Raw genomic sequence first — 20,096 nt, forward strand, 5'->3', positions numbered from 1 at the left:
TAGCTGCGCTTCCAAAGAGGTAAGGCTTATGACGCGTTTTAAGGATAGATTAAAGGGTCATCTTGAGGTCACTGCCAAATGTGAGATCCCTATCAAAACTCCGAAGAAGGCTGATCAGCAACTACACCATCTAAGAGCCAGTCGCTGCTTTTAAATATGTGCATTTTTTTTTGCATTTGGGCATTTGGGGATAGTCTGGTCCTCTACGTGAAACTGCCTCAACAAACCCAAAAATAAAAAATAAAATGCAATGAAATGATTTTTGATTGCAAAGAAAAAAAGTCTTTATAAAAACGTGATCATCCTCATGAGAATAAAGACCGACAAAGATCTCCATTCATAACGTGGTATAAATTGGAGTAATAAGAGTTAACTGCTCTTACTGTTCTTCATTTGGAAGCTTTTGGCACGACTGGAGCTCACTACAAAAGTAAAATTGAACAAGTTGGTATGTAATGTAATAGGAATGACTTCTCAATTATGCAATAACTTATTCTTCAATCAAATCAACAAACTTCTGCGCTGGTGTCTCAAACAAACTTTACTCTAACTTACGTACGACACAGCAAAACTATATCTTGAGGTCACCTTAAATTTGCAACCAAATTGAACTATATCTTGAGGTCACCTTAAATTTGCAACCAAATTGAGCTACGAGCGAATTATTCTCTACAATTTACTGGAAAAATGGTTCCTGCTTCCCTGCAGGGAAACACCGTATGACAGAGCACAACATACATGAAAAGACTCTTACCTTGAGACGAATCTGGTCTCGGAGCAGCTGGGAGGGGTCGCTGGGATCTGGGTTGACTTGATGGGAGTGCCATCTTGACGGGCCCCACGTACTCGACATACGTCCCTGGGAAGTCGCCTCTCTGTTTGGTGCGCTCGTTGTACCCGAGGAGCCAGCCGAGGCGCTCGGGCTGCTCCACACAGCCCTCCTGGTAATTCTCCATTGACAGCAGCGAGGCCTTGCTGACTGTCAGAAGGTCTCCAGGCTGCAGATCCAAGTCCTCTTCCTGGTCCTTGGTAAATGCGTAGAGGGCGAGGTACTGAAAACCTTCTGCCGCCATTTTGTTAGGGAGGCAAAAATCAAAATGGCCACCGCAGAGAGGATTAGATGGTGCAGCCCGAGTCCCACTGCAACAACAGGGTTCGGCTATACAGAAATCCTCCTCAGAAACCAAAAAGGCTGTTGAGTCACTAAACTCTGGTGTTGGTACGGTGGCTCTGGGGGGTGAGGGGAGGAGGGAGAGTCACCCGAAGCTTAGAAGCATTTTCAAAAGTTGATAAGGTCACGTTCTGCTGCTGTTACGTCTGCGGCGGCAGCGGTTTCAGACCTGACCGGTGTTGGTGGACTGGTGCACTTTCCTCAGCTTGATACCCCGGTTGAGCCAGATGATGGAGCAGAGGGAGAGCGTTGGCAACATGCTCTTTCAAGCCGCAAAAACCGGATAGCTGGGTGCTACTGGGGCAGCCTGGTTAAAGGTTTTGCCAGTCGAGGGCCCTGCGTCGTTGGCTCTCCACGGTCAGTTGAAGCGGTCTGATTGGAGGATGAGCGGCAGGGTGGGAAGGTCTTTAATCCTCCTCCGTTCTCACAGGCTCCAGCACGGACTGGGATTAAGACCGACCTGCATGGCACGAAAACCCCAAAGAAACGAAGAAAGGGGAAAAGAGGAAAAAAATATTTGAAATTAGTCTCAAAAATAACAAAAATGAAAACCGCAATCATGAAAATTAAGAACTGACTGTCATTAAATGCTGTTTCTATTCGATAAGTAGCCTGAAGTAAAGCGGCAGATATCTATGTGAAACGAAGCTTAAAGCGGTGCATGAAAATGGCGAACTGCGGCAGCTCCATGCATTTGTGCAGTCTTCGGTTAGGACAGAGAGATCGGATGATGCTGCTGCGTCATGACCAACAGCAGACTGGGTCCCTGGACAGGAGCCTCCATTGCCTCCACTGCACATTCACACACTCACAGCCTAAACTGACGCACCACAGTTTCCACAGGAACAAAAAGTTTCACTGTGAAAATAGACATCCCTTGAACTCAGACGCCGACGTGTGCGATTAGCACGAATCCGAAAGAAATTCATGCCAAACGGCGAAGAAAACATTTTCGCAGAATGAGCATGCAAAAGAAACTAACGGCTGTGGGTTAACCAGAATTTTCTGAAACATGAAGAACCCTTTGCAACAGTTCCCTCTCCGTAGGAGAGGAAAAAAGGCAGCTCTGTGTTGCCTCAGAAATATTTTCAGCTTCATTCTGTCAAAATAGCTAAATCATACTGTACCAAGTCTTTTCCAGATGAGAATCCCGAATGGGCAGTCAACTGAGCAGCCAAAGCCTGGCACAATATCACAGAATACCACTTAAAAAGAAATGTTTCTCTGCACAATATCACACTCCTTCTAGTCAATCGTATGAGAGCGTCTATATACAGCACAGAGGTTATACATGGACCCATAATGAATGTTCCCTGATAAAGATGATCGCAAGGCCCGATAAAATGGCAAGCGCAAGTATGCAATTATTACCATTTAACAGCAACACAACAGTTTCGAAAGGCTGGATTTTATCAGTATTAGAGGTTCTAGTAACAGTTTGATCGAATCCATCAGGCACTCCATTTGAAAAATCCTAATTTCCGGGGGTTGGAAACACGATTTTAACATGGAAAAATCATGAATCTCTTTTGGCCATTTGAGATTTGAGTGGGGCAATGAAAAGAAAATGCCATAAAGTTGAAATTCAAAATGGCAACCATACTGAGAGATGAGACAGAGCGAGGAAGAGAGAGAGATTAGGGCTTCCAGATTAAGTACGACATCTGTGGTCTGTGGACCAACCAAGGACAATGGTCCTGTTAACCTCTCTGGACGGGATGAAAGGATGTCAGTGAGGAGACAGAGCAGGTAGAGAGGCAGGGTGAAAGGGACAGGAAGGTGGATGGAAGTTTTGGTCTTGTATGCCAGACGAAGGAGATATTTGGGGCGATTTCTCAAAACGTCCAAATCCAAATAACCACAGGCCTGGTTCCGAGGCCCGATGTTGTGCAATCATTTTGTAAACGTTCGTGAATGGACAATGTTTTGTGTGATGCATTGCAGACGCTTCAATAAAACTAGGTGAGAGCATAAAAAATAAACCTAAACCTCCGGTTTGCATCTTTGAAAAGCAAAGTGCATGCTTTCGAACCTTAGTCTAGATTATCCTCTCTCCCCCCACGACATTCGGAAAGCGAACGCATATCAACTGCAAACCTTCGTGAGAAAGAATATCATCTTTTTAAAAAAGGTTTAAGAGTTATCGTGATAACAGGATGCAGCAGAGTGCAGCACTCACCCCACTTTTGGTTCAGAGAGAAGCCGGACAGGCTCAGCCACACTCTCGGTCCAACATCCTTCGAGTCGACAAGCAAGAGGTGCCAGGCTAGACACGTGGCACTGGCATACCCAACCACAGCCCGCAATCCTCACACCACCATAAACCCCCCACCCCCCCAACCCTAAACCCCCCTCCCTCCCCTCTCCACCTGCTCTTCAACCCCCCAAACACACACAGAGTCTTGCCTCCAACTGACAACCCCCCCCCCCCCGAATCCTCAGCCAGCGAAAAAGTCCAGTCGTTTTCCCAGTTGCCATGTTTTATTTGTTTATAGTCGGAGCGCTGCTGCAGAAAAGAGGCAAAAACAAGACGAAGACCCAGGGAAAGAAAAGGCGGCGCGCAGGGAGCACTCTCATTCAGTAATCCTTTTTTATTATTTAGTTCCAGAGAAGAAAAAGTCGTGCAAGGTGAGAGCAGAGTCATCTCTGTTACAGTCCGGGTCTGATAGTGTTGTAGTAGCTCACAGTTCGGGGCAGCAGCAGCAGCTGGCAAGCTCAGCGTCACTGGATCCATCCTTTTTATGAGACTTTTTATTCAGTCAGAGCAGAGAGCGACAGAAAGCAGTGAAAAAACAGAGCCAGGCTGAGAGACGGAGCACTTTGCTATCAGCAGAGTCCACACGGCTGAGGGAGACCACAGGAAAATAATTAATGAATAGGCAGCAAGTAACTCACTGTTGCTAGAGAGAGGGAAAGCTAATCCTGCACTCTGATTGGCTGCTGCTGTGGCCATGTGCTCAGCAGTCACCAGAGAAGCCGGGCAAATCAAGGAAATGTTCTAATATTAGAAAATGTATCTAGGCAGTGATCAAACATCTGACCCAAACAAGTCCACCTTTTCCCCCCACACGCTTGACTTTCTCATCTGTGCAACCTCAGCGCTCGCTCGTCACCTTTGACGAGGTGATGATTTAAAGCAAATAAATCTGCCACAGGATAATGATGAAAAACACAACATGGAAACACCGAAGCCTGCGTGTGATTGGAGAGAATTCCATGAGTCATGTTGAAGTCGTGCAATAAGATGCAAGGAGAGGATTTTTGTTTTTCTCAGTTAAGGGGACGATAAATGTGACGATTAGATGCATAAAAAGAAGGAAAAATACATTTTGGCCTTTATGAAACTGAACAGTGAGAGAAACTTTGACATGATGCAATATTTGGTAAACAAACTATAACATAACAGTAATTTAAAGAGATGTGAGTCATTTTTCTGATTTCCTGTTTGTTTTTTATCTCACAGACAGGGAAATTTTGCTTAAGTATGAAGAGAAGTGAGACCCAGACTGAACTCAAAATGGCATTTGGATTTTCCTCTGCTGTCTGCAGACATCAAATGACTCTTGATGTGTTTAGTCAGCCAGTGGCGCTCTGACCTGTTCATTATACACCAGTATGCATAATGTAAAATGGCAAATAAGCTATTCAGAGCATCACTAACACTGTGAGTGAAACAAGAGCTACAGACATGGCTGGAAGACCAACACGCCAAACGTGTGTGTGTTTCATCGTTGTAGTTTAGTGAATAGATATGATTTGAATGAAAAGATGTATTCACTGTTGATTGTTTTTTAATATTCGTATGGAAATTATGAAGAAATGTGTTGTTCATTTACACATTAAAAGACCAGGACTTACTAATAGCTGACACTGTAAGTTGTTTTTCAAGCAAAAATGTCAAACATTTGATGGTTGCAGGTTGTGTATGTGTGTAGGGGAGTGTGAAACGTGAGGATTTCCTGCTTTTCTCTGTTTTGTACCATTTTAAAATAAATATCTTTGGGGTTTTTGAAGAGTCAAAGCACCAAAACATTGGAAGACGTTGAGTTTAAAGAATAACTGGTGAATAAATCAATTAGGAAAATAACTGTTTGTTGCAGCCCTTCACTGTTCATAGTATGCACAGATCATATCTTAGTATATACTAAGAGTGGGTGAAAATCAGTTGAGAAATGATGCCGAAATTACAATACTGCCATGATGCGGAAAAAAAACCAAACAGAAAACCAGAGATATTTATTTATAAATACCACATTATTAACGACAGAGGAAAATCTCTGATAGTGAATTTGCCGTCTTCATACTGTTATATCGACCAACTACTTCGCATCATTATTTAGCAACCCAGCCCGACTGATACTGGACACCTGATGCCAATAATGATCCGGAGGTATATTACTAATAACATAAACACATGACATTAACAATCTAGTGCAAGGAGCCCTTAAAACTTTTATTGGGACTTTTTACAGTCAATTACAATTCACCTCAAACCTACATTGGCATTGGCAATTTCTTGTTACTTATCTTCTTGTTCCCTGATGAAATATCTATAACAACCTCATATCAGCTGATGTATCAGCCCGGCTAATTTACCTGTCTAGCTCTATATATTATATATTAAATCAAATACCAACATTACACAAACCTGATTATGTCATGAGTATGTCATTCATTTTTCCTCTCAATCTATCACCCAGCTATCAGCTACCATCGCAGAGGAACAGGTTTCCCTGCAGACCTGCGGGTGTCGTTTTCAATCTACCATATCATCAATTCTGACTTTTTTTTTTTGCTTTTGTCAACAGTCATATGTATGTAGGTCAATGTAAAATACGGTGCACTCCTCATTTTTACCATGTCTTTGAAAGTTTGCTGAAAACATGCCCAGGCAAATCTAATCCAAATATCACCAAATTATTTTGCAGAACAAGCTGATGGATTAATGACTCTTTGACAAAATGTCTGAGAGAGTTTATGGATTTCATGCATCAAAAAAAAGAAAAAAGAAAGGTGTCAGTTTTCTGTTGTCCTTAAATGACTTTCACTGACACAAATAAGTGCATTTTACACAATTCAGACATTTAATGTAAATAAACACAGTTATTGTTTTAACGTTTGCGTATGCATTGGCCCTTCGCAGCCCTGCTGATGAGGAGCTGACTACAGAGCCACCACGCATGCATCCTGGCCTCGGGCCATCTGTCCACATGGAACTGAAAAATCTACTGCGCCACAGGCAGCGAGGACAAGCCAACAACACAGGAGTTTGTGAGGACTTGTTGTTCAGCCTAAAATGTGGGCTTCGGCAGTTCATGAGTTAGGTTATCTTCATCTGAATTCTATCTGTCCTTAACGAAGCTGAAAAGCTAACTTTGCTGAAGAGAAACATCTGTTACGAAGATTATGTGGCACTGAGACGGCACTGTTCTGCAAAGTCAAATACACCACAGGGCTTCACAGTAAAAGAGGACTCACTGTGCTTATCAGAAGACATAAGATGCAGGAAATTCAGCGCCTTGGCCTGTTTAAAAGTCCATACAACCACGCTGATTAACATTTTGACTGCAGCAAAGATACAAATGGTCTGATAGACCTGCTAGTTGAAAATACCACAAGTTTTTCTGCTGCGTAGCAAGCATGCAGCGTGTGTGTACGGACGCCTCGTGCTTGTTTCTTTCACTCGGCTGACTGCACGTCTTTTGCTAATTAATACAAATACCCTTTCAGGCCTCACAAGTCACATGCAAATGCACAAAACTGCACCCCAGCCCCTCCATAACTAACTCTATTTTGCCTAAACATGGATATATGCAGGTACCATACAGAGGCCTCCACTGTAACACACAACAGTGACAAAGCTAATCAAAGACTAATCCCATAGTGACACAGACAGATGAATAAGGAACCAGTTTTACGTGGTCAGTGACGAATTCAGATTAATTTAATGTGTCAATTCATCTGTCTGTTACTTGACATTCCATAAAAATGTTTTATGACCTGAATGATACTCCTGGATAACAACAATAAGCACAAGGAAAAAAGTCAGAGACATATTCATAAACCCTGTTAGGACTTGACAGCAATTGGTCACATCTTTGACAGACGTGTCCAAAAAGTGGACAAGTAATCAACTAGATTTGTACTCAGCGACGACGGAGGCCACATGGCTTCTTAGTTCACTGAAAAGTTAAGGAAATCGTAATTTTGTTAAGATATCATTTCATTGTCCCGCAGGGAAATTTGTCTTGGGCTGCAAACATCGCACATTTGCCAACAGCGTCTCACACTGTAAGATATTTAGTTTTTCTTGGGTACGAATCCCAGCACAGAGTTTGCAGCGTTTCCAGAGCAGCTACGTCTAAAAACTGTCCTTAAAGTCGTATTCTGTTGCTATTTTGATCAAATAACACCATTTCAGTTTAACTGGGTCCCCCAGCTGAAGGACATATAACAAAAATAACCACAGCTGCACCACGTCTGCTGGAAGCTGAGGTGAGCTGTCTTCAGCCCCTCTGAGAAGTGACACCTGGCATTTTGTGAAGCCCTGCGACTCATTCTAAGACATTTAGGAGAAGGATAAAGACTTTGCCACAAGTCACTCTTCACACTGATAAAGCAGTGCACTGGAGGATTGACATTTGGTTGCATAATGCTGGATTCAGTAATTACAGAGAGGGTGGAGGAGGGGTGGGGGTGGGGGGGATCTCCACACAGTAAAGTGGCTTGTCTTATTATGCATGTGATACAATTTCCATTATACTCCTAGATGCATGGCAAATCCTCAAACCAGGGATGCAACACACACATCATGTCAGGCCTTCAGCTATGTTAGGCCTCCACACTGCATGGCCTCAGTGTGCAATCAATGCAAAGGCACTGTTACAGTGTAACATACGGTGGACTACCAATGTACACACCGAGTACACTGCCAAGTTTGGCTTATCTGCTGTGTAGGACAACTTTCTCAAAGTTAGTAGCATTTGAAACATTTGAATTTTAGCATTTAGCTAAAAAAGTAAAAACCCCGCTAAACTCGGAGATTTAAATTCCGCATGAAGTGACTACTTAAAGACCTGCTGGCTGTTTAAAAAGGCCTCCATACTGTATTGTCACAACACAACAAGAATAAAGAACGAACTCAAAACCGACAGGATAATTCAAGTATAAAGCAGCTTTAGAAAATAGATGTTAAACCGTTTCACTAACTTAACGGGCTCCGCGAGCAACTGTCGCCAAGCGCGAGCGCCGAGCAACACGCTGCAAGAATAAATGTTGCCTTTTAGCGCAGTGTGTTGCGCAAAAAACGCTAAACGCGTAAAAGAAAACGCTGTGCTGAAACTTTAGGACTCAAGTCAACAGTGTGTAGCTGCGTGCGTTGAGCACACTTACAGCGCTTCCACCATTTTCCAGTACAGTGGCTGCTGCCTTGCTGTACTGGAAATGTGCAATAACTTGGAAAAACTCACCCGCGGATATTTCTTGACTCTTCTCACTTTCGGCTGCGGCGCTTTGAGCCTTCAAAGTAGCAAGCAGAGTCCGTGTACTGACGTATCTGCGGACGAGAGCTCCTCGAGGTGCGTTAAACTTCTAGCAAAGCCTGTGCTCACTTCTTGCTTCGCCTTCTTTCTCTCGCTCTTTCTTTCTTTTCCCGTTCATGACTCCCTGCTCCCCTACACAGCCATTTTCCAGCTCAGCACGGCGCAGGGAAGGAGAGTGCGTGGGAACTAATATGAAGAGCGCGGAAAGGGACGAAGCGCGCCGGAAAAGTCCGAACGATTAGTGAGGGGTCACCGGATGGCCTCGGCCCATAATGGAAATTCGAACCTGACAATCTTAAGCTGAAGGGCTGCATTTCCCCCCCTCAACCGTGTACTTTGAGCTCTCTTTGTTGCAAGGACTCCTGTTCATATTAAAAAGAAAGTGCTCAACCACATCTTTAAACCTGTGTCTGATCCCATGTTGGGTTACAGGACATCTTCTCATATTAAGCTCCAGTCCCTTATTTAAAGATTAAACATTTCTCCAGCTCATCTTCCTCTTCACATTACCAGCTCGGTAGCTGGTTTAGGTTTACTATATCAAAACAGCATGAGGGGCTGTAAACCTGGATTTCATATATATAGTCAAAATAGTCTCATATCTGGTGTATTATTACAACAGAGTAATCTTTGTAGTATTTATGTGTTGATCAGTGTTGATGAGTGACTGCCATACTTGACCACCACGACAACAAAGAAACATTATGATTGTTTATGGTACCACAAGTTTGCAAATATTGTTGTACAAGGGACAAATGACACATGCACACATATTGTAGTCCTGGACTCTGGAGTCCCTTTGCAATGCATTTATTTCAAGCACTGTTAAGACGATAAAAAAACAGACAATGTCACACCAGTCTGCATCAGATACCCACACAGTAGGAATTTCACAAAGGCCAGTTTGTCATTGGGGGACAAGGAGTCAAATGGGGAGCAAAAACTTTATCACGCAAACACACCGAAACAAGTGTGGAACATTTGGAGAATGACAGTTGAGCACCCGTGTGAAGTTTATCACACACACACTGACACACACAGGCAAAAACACATGAGAAGAGTTGTTCTTTTTATGTGTGATGCCCAACTGCTGGTGTGTACTGCTGAGTCGTGACTTAAAAAAAAGTATGACATGATGGTACGACTTCAGGTCATGCTTTGGTAGGGTGACAAAATAAAAAGATCAAATCCCAAGAACATACCAAGATGTATATTGCATCAGATATTCAGTGATAAATCCTACAGACACATTTTTCCCTCCTAAAGAACAACGAACAAACTTCTAACTCGAACCCCCATCATCTATAACCACTGTTCAAGGCTTGGTATGTGCTGAACATCCATTACAAATTCCCACAGTAGGTTCCTTCAATGCTGCAAGTCACAAATGTGTGTCTTCATAAAAACTAAGAGAACAGGTGCAATACTGCAACAAATTCATCCGAAATAAGACTGGAAGCAATTTGTGGTGACTAATCCAAAAAGTTCCTGGATGAAAACAACAAAAAAAACTTCAAAATGGGAACAAAATCAGAAATGAAAGAACATAAAACTGAAAACTAAACCTCAAATATTCACATCTCCAGACAAAACTCTAATTTTAAAGTTCAAACTGGTGACTGAACATCCAACTAAAGAATTCAAAGGCCCTTTTGATCAGATTAAGAAGTTCCAAGAGTTTAAAAAAAATGTAAATATGTTGTCAGATTGTGGGAATATTATATTGGGATGTGACACATGCACAATCCTTTGAGGCTGATCGCAGCGTGAGATCCAGACCCTGCCACATACGTGACGTTACACGAGTCCATCTACCCTTACAAGGTCACTTTCAAAAAAACACCACCAACAGCTGTTATAAGGTCCACCATTGTTTATACAATATACATCAACAGCATAGGTTATTAGTACTGCAACAAGACTGTTTCCATATCAAAATGTACAAAAAAAAAAATCACCTCTACTCATTCCTTCATCCACTCAGGGCCTCCGCTTGAATTCCCTGTCATTCACTTTTTTTCATAATAATTTAACAAAACCATGACGAGTCCACACACATATTTGCACTAAAATGTAAACATTCATTCATAACACACTTAAAAAAAAAACAGCCAAGGGAGCCAGTTTTGTTTGTTGCATCCACTGTACAATTTTTGAATCCCACAGAGAAAGAGATCATCCTGAAATTTAAATGTGCTCTAACTGTTATACGGCTACCACAACGTGTGCAAACACATCAGCTAGACTAGGTTCATAAGGAGCTGGACGGAGGCTTGATTCAACAAGGTATTAGAGGACAGAGACAACAGCTTTATCGAAACACCTGTATGTTGATCAGGATTAAACCACCGATGGAGGAGTATCAGCAATGGCGCACTTTTTTTTAAGACAGAGAGCAAGTGGGAGAAGAGCCCATGCATGCATGAAGCCTCTTATGTACAACTACAGTACCTCTTTTTAAAATGCTTCCTATGGCTAACCCATGCTTTGGCACCATAGCTATACTTCCAAATATTGAGATATTTTTGTCCTTTAAAAATGTTTGTACAAGGCCTGTGTTTGGGATCGACAACACATTTCTACTGAGAGGCAGCACAGAATGTCTTCTGCAGTCATATAATACATTTCATGTTGCAGGACAAACACGACTAAGTTTGTTTCAAGGACCCAATCTGAACAGGAAACAACACCCACTTCTAGACAGGCATTGAGGTATAGAACAAATGGTATGATATCGACTGATGTCACCTGCCCCCTTTCTGCGCCTTCTGTAAAACCAGACTGAGAAATCCTTGCGTGGCTTTTCTTTTGTGCGATTCCTGAACTAAGAACAGCTGAAGCATCCAAGGCATTTTCAGCAACCGAAACACAAGATGAGCATAAAAAAGTCATAAATAAGTTTCTTCATTTTAAACAAAAATATTTACAAAATACATCAGTTCCAGATGCCACAGTGATTTGAGAACCAAGTGAGAAAACAAGCAACTAGGAAGTAAACATAGTTTGGCTGTCGTTATTCTGTTAACAGTGTTGCAAGATGCATATATTACTGAGGAACATCAATGTTAATTTGCTCTTCTGTCTTCAAGCAGTTGCTTGTGATGATTTGGGACTTGGCCACAGTTTTCTGGACACACACGCGAGGCCTTCAAATATAAGTACAGTAGCAGGTCGAAGACTTAATTTCACTTGTCAGTCTCCTCTTGACTGACACTCTTCGCTGACCCATCATCCTTTGCATTGTGACAAAGCTAAAACCCTTCTTTGCCTCTTGACTTGGCTCTCTGCTGTGTTGTGGTACCCTGTGATCCTCTTTCTTCCAGCTTCAGGCTGGATTCTGACTGGGCCGAATTGATCCAGGACGCCTTGAATGCCTTCGGCTGTGTGACGGGAAGCGTTGGGCTCGGCGTTGCCTCTCTCTCCTCCAAATCATCAAAGCTCACTTCCTGCACGGCCTCCTGTTTCTTGAAGGAGTCCCTTCGCTCCGACAGAGCCAGCTTCCTCATCACCACCACTTCTTTGGAGTGGTGGTTGCTGCCACGGTGTTGTGGCGAGGCGGTAGAGCGGTGGTGCTCGCTGGCTCCACTGGCCATGTCCTGGTGGCCTCTCTGCCCCCCTAAATACAGCCCTTGACGGCCGTGCTCACCAACACAGACAAACCCAGTGGCGGTGTCCCCCTCCATGTCCTCTGGCCCCTCCCCCTCAGAGAGAGGCACCTCCATGGTGTGGCGGCGGGTGCTGTAGGCCTTCCTATCTCCATGGTACCCCCCTGTTGTCTTGTCTCCTCCTGTCAGCTTCTCTGCTGACTGGACCCTCTTGAGGAGCGGTGAGCGTGGCGGTTCTGCACTGCGGGGACGCACAGAGTGGCGAGCGATAGTGGGAGGGGACAATGTCTTTCCATGGAAACCCTGCAGGGACTTGGGGTGACTGGGGAGGCAGGATGGAGAGCACTGGGGAGAGAGTGGCTGAGGAGGTGGGATACAAGCCAGCGGTGAAGGAGGGATACTGCTGGTGGACTTGCAGCGACCAGCTTTGGTGTAACGACCTAAGACATGCAGGGAACTGGGACGGGCCTGTGGGACAGGTGAGTTGGGGGAGCTGGAGCAAGGAGAAGAACTTGAATCTGAAAGAGAAAGAATGAAAACAGTTCAGAAATAAGACACAAATAGGTCCTCAGCTAATGACACATGACACTCTCACTCACCTCCGGAGTGGTCAGGAGCAGGGGAGCGGCAAGGTGTGGAAGGCCCAGGAGAGAGACTCTGTGTGGGGGAGCCAGAGAGGCTGTCGCTAGATGACTGGTGGAAACCTGAGGAGAAGCTGCGACTGCTCTGCATGGGTGGAGGAGGCGTATGCTTAGACAGCTTCTTCAAGATGCTCCGTCGTCGGCTGCACAAGAGGTGAGAAGTGTCAGGTGTGTGTGTTTTGTCTATAATATTGTTGTTTGATTTTTTTTACTTTGCTTACAAAGATTCTCTCTCAGTAAGCCAAAAATACTGGATTTTGATCAAAGTGTCATTAGTGCATCTCTCTCTTTTGAGTCAAGAATGAGCCATTTAAGGTCAAGCTACAAATAGGTGCGATCTTAGTGCAATGCATCTAATACTAAGCTTCAGGCAGGAGCTCCAAATGTCAAACAGTAATGCTGCAGATATGACTTCATTCTCTCCTCATGTACCTGTCCTGTCCGTCCTTCCTCTTGCTCTTCTTGCTGCGCCGGGCCATCTTGGCCTTGTAGCTCACTTTTCTGGCAGGGCCCACCTTGATCGAAGTGTTCTCCAGTGCAGTCGTCTGCAGAGTAACCTTGTTGCCACTCTGTTGAAGACAGTTAATTAGCATAAACATCTATATACACACAGACATTCAGTCTCTCTCTTATGCCAACATCAGACTACACATTTTTTTTTGTCTTTGACAAAGGTCACCATGTCAGATCTAACAATTACAGTTCCATAAACTCTTGCAGTGTCTCGTACGACCCCGGCTAATCACAGCACGTCTTATCTCACGATCGCACACGAGTTCAGATGTCATCGGGGAGGCGAGTGAAGCAACTGTCAGTCATGACAAGAGGTGTTGTGTGTGATGCTGGCTGTGGATGCTCTATAACACGCATGTCAAACCTATTCCACAAAGGGCCGAGTGGCTGAAGGTTTTCTTTCCAACCAAGCAGCAACACACCAGACTTGACTCATTTCATCAGCTGATCTCAGTCTTCAGACAGCTGATTGGTCAGACTGCGTGCTCTTGATTGGTTGGAGGAAAAACCTGCAGCCACACAGCCCCTTGTGGAATAGGTTTGACATACCTGCTAACATTAAAAGCAAATGCAAGAGGCGGTGTTAACTTGAGCTTATTCTGTCATTATTTCTACATCTCCGGGCCAGCATCCAGATAACGATTACAACAGAACAAGTTTCACATATTGTAATTTTATTTCCAGTTATTTATTCTACAAGGAGCAGGCTCGGCTGTGTTGGCCACATCAAACAGGCTACTTTAATGTTTGATCTGGAATTCGTAATGACAAGCATGTTCCTGCAGTCAGGACTGGAGATGATGTTATGACAGCACAGCAGCTACTCGCCAGGCTGATGAAGAGCTTCCACTATTTCTCGCCAATATTTGTCTTCTTTTGACTCGGTCCTCCTCCTTTGAGGATTTGTCAAATAGACAGGGGTACTGTTTCCACAGCTCAATGAATTTTTCCTCTCTTTCGTTGTCCCACCTGACAGCATCCCTCCTCCTCTTCCTCTTCACCATGGTTACCTGACTGTGCTCCAGAACGTGTCGTGGGAGATGTCGCACTAGACACGCCAAGACAGAAAATTTCTGACATTCTAATCTTTGCGTCGGGGTGTTGTGACATGCTAAACCAGACAGGTGGTTTAGCATGTCACAGTACACGGATGTAGATGCCTGATCACAATCGGCCACGATGCTGGTAATTTGTTGGCCACAACACAATCATCTCAAAAATCTGGCTAGATTTGTGTAGTCTGATCCAGGCCTTAGGAGAATATGTTGTAACTTACAGAAAGTATGTTTGCATTAGCAATACATTCAGACTTTTCCTTCCTTAAAACACATTGTAATCACAGAGATCATCAAAAAATACGATATGTGTGCAGAAAAATAATATTCAAAATTCAAGGTTTCCTCGTACCTTAAGCAGAAGCTCCACCACCTCAGTATGAACGAGTCCTTGGACCGACTCCCCGTTGACGTGAGTGATGAGGTCACCAGCTCTCAATCCTGCCTCGTGTGCTGGACTGCCGTCTTCAACACACTATGGACACAAAAACACACAACCTCTGAACAAAATGAGCAGTCAAGCAACCATCTAATCAACTGTTATCAGGACTGACGATGTTTCACCTATGCAATTATTATAACCAGTGTTTTTGGTTTACCTGCTCAGTGACAAAATAACAAGTATGAACGCTAACACATTCATGCACAGCATTAGACAAGTCAAAATGCATACAATTTTGTCCGTGCTGACTACTGTACATACTGTCAAGTGATGTTACGCTGCCTTTAATGGCCATCTGAAATTAAATCTAAAGGCCATGAAAGCTATTTTGTTTTAATGTAATTTTTCATTAAGTTTCATTATTACACTGTAAATGTGTTGACCATACAGAATACATGATTAACACCACCAGCTACACTTGACATGAGGACACATACCCAGACCATGTGGTGAACAGTGTAGACGTCACTGTCTCCCATGTAGACTCTGATAGCTCGCAGCGCAAAGCCGAACCTCTTGCCAGAGCTGTGGATGACCACAGGGGGCCTGAGGCAGCTGATGCTGACAGAGAGGTCCCGACTGGGGGACGAGTCTCTGGACGAGGGGTTGGATGACAGGGACAAGGACGATTTGGGGCTCGTAGGAGGTCCTGCTGAGTCATCTGGATCGGGAGAGGAAGGTGATTAAAAGGTCATCAGATGAGTGTTTATGAATAGTTTCTACTTCTTTTCTTACACTTTACAGCATTCAGTATTTGATAAAACTACTTTTACATACTACCAAAATAATAATGCTAACAAATAAGGTTAATTATTCCATGAAAAACTCTTAGTTAAAATACTGATTCTATTATCTTTGGCCACAGTATGAGTATTATGGTGTTATTGTGTAAATTACACAGCATCAGGCTGTAGAGGGCACTGTAAACACATGAATATTCTTACCAAATATAGACAAATGATAGTCATGCCTCCAAAAGACATGATCATGGCTGTGAATGTGAATGTGAATCTATACCAGCTTCAATGGGAACCAAGGTGTGACAAATCATTTACATTTCAAAGACTTTATTATGAACCTGTCTACCTGGTGTGATGATGAGGGACAGGCCAGAGACAGAGGCAGACTTGGGGACCTTGCCAGCTGGGGATCTGGGTTTCTCTGGGGTTTCCAGCTGGTGGGCGATGCGTCGGGACGCCCCTCTCCGGAAGGACGGCCTGGTGCCTGTGCTGTTGCTCCGCAGCCGAATGCGCCGCAGGTTGGAAACCATCCCGTCTAGAATCAGGATGTACAGAGGGTCAGCATCGGCAAATCAAAGAAGAAGACGATGTACAGTGTGATTGTTGGTCTCACCTTCCTCCTCGGCAGAGATGGCAAAGCGAGGCATGATGTCGAGGCTCTGAGTGCTGTTCATCACCAGCGGGCTGGCGCTGCGCTCTGACTGGGAGGAGCTGGACGAAGCACGAGGACGCAGACTGCGAAGGGAGACACAGTAAACATGAAACACGCAGGAATTCAGTAAACACTTGAAGAACTTCTTTTAGAATCTGGGCTTTGAATACATTTATGTAAAGCTTCAGAGTGACATCAATGATTTCCTTGTGACAATAGCAGATCAGATCAGTCCTGGTTGAAGTTGCAGTGTTTATCATTTTGAATGATTTATTACACACAGTTTAAAACAAAAAGATTCAATACATGACTAACAAGGCGACATCGAAGGCCGGCTGTAATACTTTTCCTCTCATAGTAAGGACATCATTCTCTCACCTCCCCCTGTGTCCATCTACCCTCCTGTCTCCACCAGCAGAGTGCTTGTATCCATCGCCAGGGGAGAGGACTCCCCTGCCCTCCCATCGCTCCTCCTTCTCCTCACTGTGGCTTCGCTCGGATGACGACAGGCTCTGGTTGGACGGCGTGGAGGTGGACAAGTGCTCTGTGCTGCTGTACACCTAGAGTTTAAGAAGAAAATGGGTTTAATGAGGATATCTGGAGGATCAGAGAGTTTGCACCAATGTTTTGTTCAATCGAAGAGTTATTAAAGTCAGATACATCTTTTAATAGCACCACACATGCATCCTATAGGTGGAGACCATAGAGCAGAGCAGTAACAAGTACCTTGCTGAAGCGGTGGGCCACAGAGGAGAACTGTCGGAGCTCCAGAGATGATTCATCATCGTTCGTTTCATCATCGTCATCTGAGCCCAGGTGACAGTAGCGCTCTGATCGGGCTGTGAGAGACACAATGACAGTGCGCTAAATAATAAAAAAACGATGACACTAGCACTTTACATTAAGGAACACATATTCATCATTAACTGGTTGGTTTTTAGAATGCATATTAATACTGTATTGGCTCTGTATTACAGTAAAATCATCATCAACATTCTGACTTAGTCTCACAGTAGTGTGTCAAACAAAGGTGTGTCCAGGTTTGCCTGTGTGAGCGCAGAGAGATCCATATTTGTATTGCTGTTAAGCGAGTCCATGCTAGATCACGAAAGGCAATATCTGTGTGTGTGTGTTTGTGTGTGTGTGTGTGTGTGTGTGTGTGTGTGTGTGTGTGTGTGTGTGTGTGTGTGTGTGTGTGTGTGTGTGTGCGTGTTGTTCTGTCACATACTGTCAAAGTAACTGGTGTCGTCCTCAGTCTCCAGTTGAGGTATGAATTCAGCTTTCTGCCTCAGGAGGCCGTTCCAGTCCAGACCCAGGAAGAACATGTGCATCTTCACCTCTGTGGTTCCACCTGGAGGGGAAAAAATAAACAAGAAAATCAGACAAACAGGTTTGTCTTGCATGTCTGCTCATCTTGCATGTCTGCTCATCTTGCATGTCTGCTCATCTTGGCCCTGGTTTACAGCTACTCAGCCAATTTGTGAACAGTGTCTCCTTTAAAAGCCTATTATCTCCTTTTGCTTCTGGTAAAATGACAAGATGACTTTCCTCTCATGAGCTTTGACCAATTATCACATTATCTATCTTCTACCATTCAGCTCTTGTTTACAGTGGCTCTGTCTCACTCCAAATGTTGCACTATTAACCTGCATGATGACAGCTTTGTAAAGAAGATTAAAGTGAGTATTTGTTGTTCTGTTGAATTAAGCCACAAAATGAAATGTCTTTAAAGGTGAAAGACCGAATTTAAATATTCTAAACTTTGGATTTTATTTCAAAACTTGACATTTCTCCACATCCGACCTGTACTGACGATCTCTCTCTAATGAAATCCCCCCACATCATGGCTGGCCCTTGTAACAATTTAAGCTGACAATAAAAGCTGGTTGTTGTTGTTCTTCTTCTTGGCCCATAGAAGGTCACAGTGGTGAGCAAACTGGAACCCAGCAGGCTCCACTCCAGAGGGCCTCGTCCACCCATTCATCATCAGTCACACTGCCACTGACCTGTTCCCAGACGCTCCAGAGGGCTCTGTCTCAGCAGTCTAGTGATAAGATCCTGAGCATCAGCAGGCAGAGCATCCTCTCCTTCTGGCCAGATGATGTCATCTGGACCAAGAAACACATACCAGTGATCCAACGAAGAGATTTAAGTTCATCTACACAGCCCAGGGGACTGAATGAACTAAAAATTAAACCTGTATTATGCAATATTTATGCGCAGACAAACTGCATGTGTCGATTCTCTTACCGTTGACCACCTGACCAAACAGCTGTTCTGGTGTGTCTCCAAAGAAAGGCACACAGCCCACTAAGAACTCATAAAGGATGATGCCCATAGCCCACCAGTCGACTGGCTTCCCGTAGCCCTGCCTCAGGATCACCTCTGGAGCAATGTACTCTGGAGTACCACACACCTGCAGAGAGGAAAAACAGACGAGGATCGCAAAGACTGATGTTAGTTTAGGCCACAAACACAACAGCGAGGCAAAGAGAAGACGAGAGGAGGAGAGACGAACTTGTTTGTCAATGAACTCTCTGGTGTCCTTTTCAATGTGTCCTTCGTACAAGTTGGTGGTCATGTTCATCAGACCAATCTTTGACAGGCCAAAGTCCGTCAGCTTAATGTGTCCCATGGAGGTGATTAACAAACTACAGAAGAAGGAAATAGAGAAATGTTCCATGTTACATCAAACGCATCAATCCCAGAACACTGATCTCAGACTCAGTTAGGAATATCAAAGGCTGAACATTTTTCAAAATTCTGTTCCAACTTCAAAAAGATTGCCCATCTTTTAAAGATGGTGGTGAGTCTAAAAATGATGAAAGCTTTAAAACACTCTGCCTGAGAACAGATAAAAAAAATGTAAAATGTGAAATGAGGACTCACTTGTCAGGTTTGAGGTCTCTGTGTACGATGCCATAGTTGTGAAGGTACTCCAGAGCTAGGACGGTCTCTGCAAAATACATCCTCGCCATGTCCACAGGCAGAGGACCAATGTTCTTCAACAGGTTGGCACAATCTCCACCTGGAAGAACAAACACAGTCAGATGCTTAGTTTCCTCTTTCTGAATGTGTGTACAATGTGTCTTATGTGTTTACAGCAGGTGGGCATAAAAAGACTACAAGGAAACTTAAAGTATTATCGATACAGGTTGTGAGCGATATTCCTTGCATACAAACGTTTAGTAAGAAGACTTCATCTTAGTATGTCCGCATGGGCAATTCTGACCAACCTTACCCTCCACATACTCCATGACCATGCAGAGGTGCCTCCGCGTCTCAAAAGAGCAGAACATAGAAACCACAAACGGGTTTTCAGCAAAGGTGAGGATGTCTCGCTCCACAAACACCTGCTGGATCTGGTTCCTAAGCATCAGGTTCTGCCGGTTGATCTTCTTCATGGCAAAACGTTGTCGGGTCTCTTTGTGGCGCACCAGAAATACAGCCCTGCACGGCAGGAAAGGGGAGGGAAAGGGACAAAAGAAGAGAAAAAGGAAAAATTACAGAGCAGGGATCGCAGGGTTTATCGGGGATTGACGGGTACGGGGGGAGAGATATTACAAGGAGCAGAAGGCGAGAAAAAAGATGAGGAAACATATGTGTCACTTACGAGTGAACATCAGTTCAGACTTGAAATGAAATTGCCCAGACAAATTCTAAGTGTAAACACAAAAATACTACAACACATCCTCATTTTAGTTTCTTTTCCGCTTTTATTGGGCTCTCTGTGGTA

The 20,096-nt window shown here is 44.0% G+C and overlaps 3 protein-coding genes across 5 annotated transcripts in view; all 3 read right to left on the reverse strand.

Annotated features, from left to right (window-relative positions):
• The window catches only part of ifi30a (IFI30 lysosomal thiol reductase a), a 34,701-nt gene extending 31,292 nt beyond the window's left edge, over positions 1-3,409 (reverse strand). The window contains exon 1 of the mRNA XM_070975107.1: positions 3,406-3,409. The gene's annotated coding sequence lies outside the window, so the exon portion shown is untranslated. The remainder of the gene's footprint in view (positions 1-3,405) is intronic.
• Positions 1-8,876, reverse strand: part of pik3r2 (phosphoinositide-3-kinase, regulatory subunit 2 (beta)) — a 28,572-nt gene extending 19,696 nt beyond the window's left edge. Inside the window, exons 1-2 of one of the 2 annotated variants that reach the window (XM_070975105.1) lie at positions 8,641-8,876; positions 755-1,631 (exon numbers count right to left, since the gene is read on the reverse strand). In XM_070975105.1, coding sequence (XP_070831206.1) covers positions 755-1,073 — 319 coding nt within the window. In that variant the 5' untranslated portion in view covers positions 1,074-1,631; positions 8,641-8,876. Of the gene's footprint in view, positions 1-754; positions 1,632-3,350; positions 4,049-8,640 lie in introns of those variants that run through there. The other variant, XM_070975103.1, reaches the window with a different exon arrangement.
• A 609-nt stretch (positions 8,877-9,485) lies between these two features.
• Positions 9,486-20,096, reverse strand: part of mast3a (microtubule associated serine/threonine kinase 3a) — a 30,314-nt gene continuing 19,703 nt past the window's right edge. For both annotated transcript variants that reach the window (XM_070973297.1, XM_070973296.1), the window contains 15 exons: positions 19,602-19,810; positions 19,250-19,388; positions 18,879-19,011; positions 18,611-18,776; positions 18,367-18,468; positions 17,589-17,711; positions 17,087-17,199; positions 16,739-16,920; positions 16,322-16,443; positions 16,055-16,243; positions 15,406-15,629; positions 14,879-15,001; positions 13,391-13,527; positions 12,917-13,101; positions 9,486-12,835 (listed from right to left, as the gene is read on the reverse strand). In XM_070973297.1, the coding sequence (XP_070829398.1) occupies positions 11,964-12,835; positions 12,917-13,101; positions 13,391-13,527; positions 14,879-15,001; positions 15,406-15,629; positions 16,055-16,243; positions 16,322-16,443; positions 16,739-16,920; positions 17,087-17,199; positions 17,589-17,711; positions 18,367-18,468; positions 18,611-18,776; positions 18,879-19,011; positions 19,250-19,388; positions 19,602-19,810 (3,019 nt within the window). In that variant the 3' untranslated portion in view covers positions 9,486-11,963. The remainder of the gene's footprint in view (positions 12,836-12,916; positions 13,102-13,390; positions 13,528-14,878; positions 15,002-15,405; positions 15,630-16,054; positions 16,244-16,321; positions 16,444-16,738; positions 16,921-17,086; positions 17,200-17,588; positions 17,712-18,366; positions 18,469-18,610; positions 18,777-18,878; positions 19,012-19,249; positions 19,389-19,601; positions 19,811-20,096) is intronic.

The sequence above is a fragment of the Chaetodon trifascialis genome, chromosome 11 (assembly GCF_039877785.1).
Source record: "Chaetodon trifascialis isolate fChaTrf1 chromosome 11, fChaTrf1.hap1, whole genome shotgun sequence".
In the NCBI taxonomy this organism is placed as follows: domain Eukaryota; kingdom Metazoa; phylum Chordata; class Actinopteri; order Chaetodontiformes; family Chaetodontidae; genus Chaetodon; species Chaetodon trifascialis.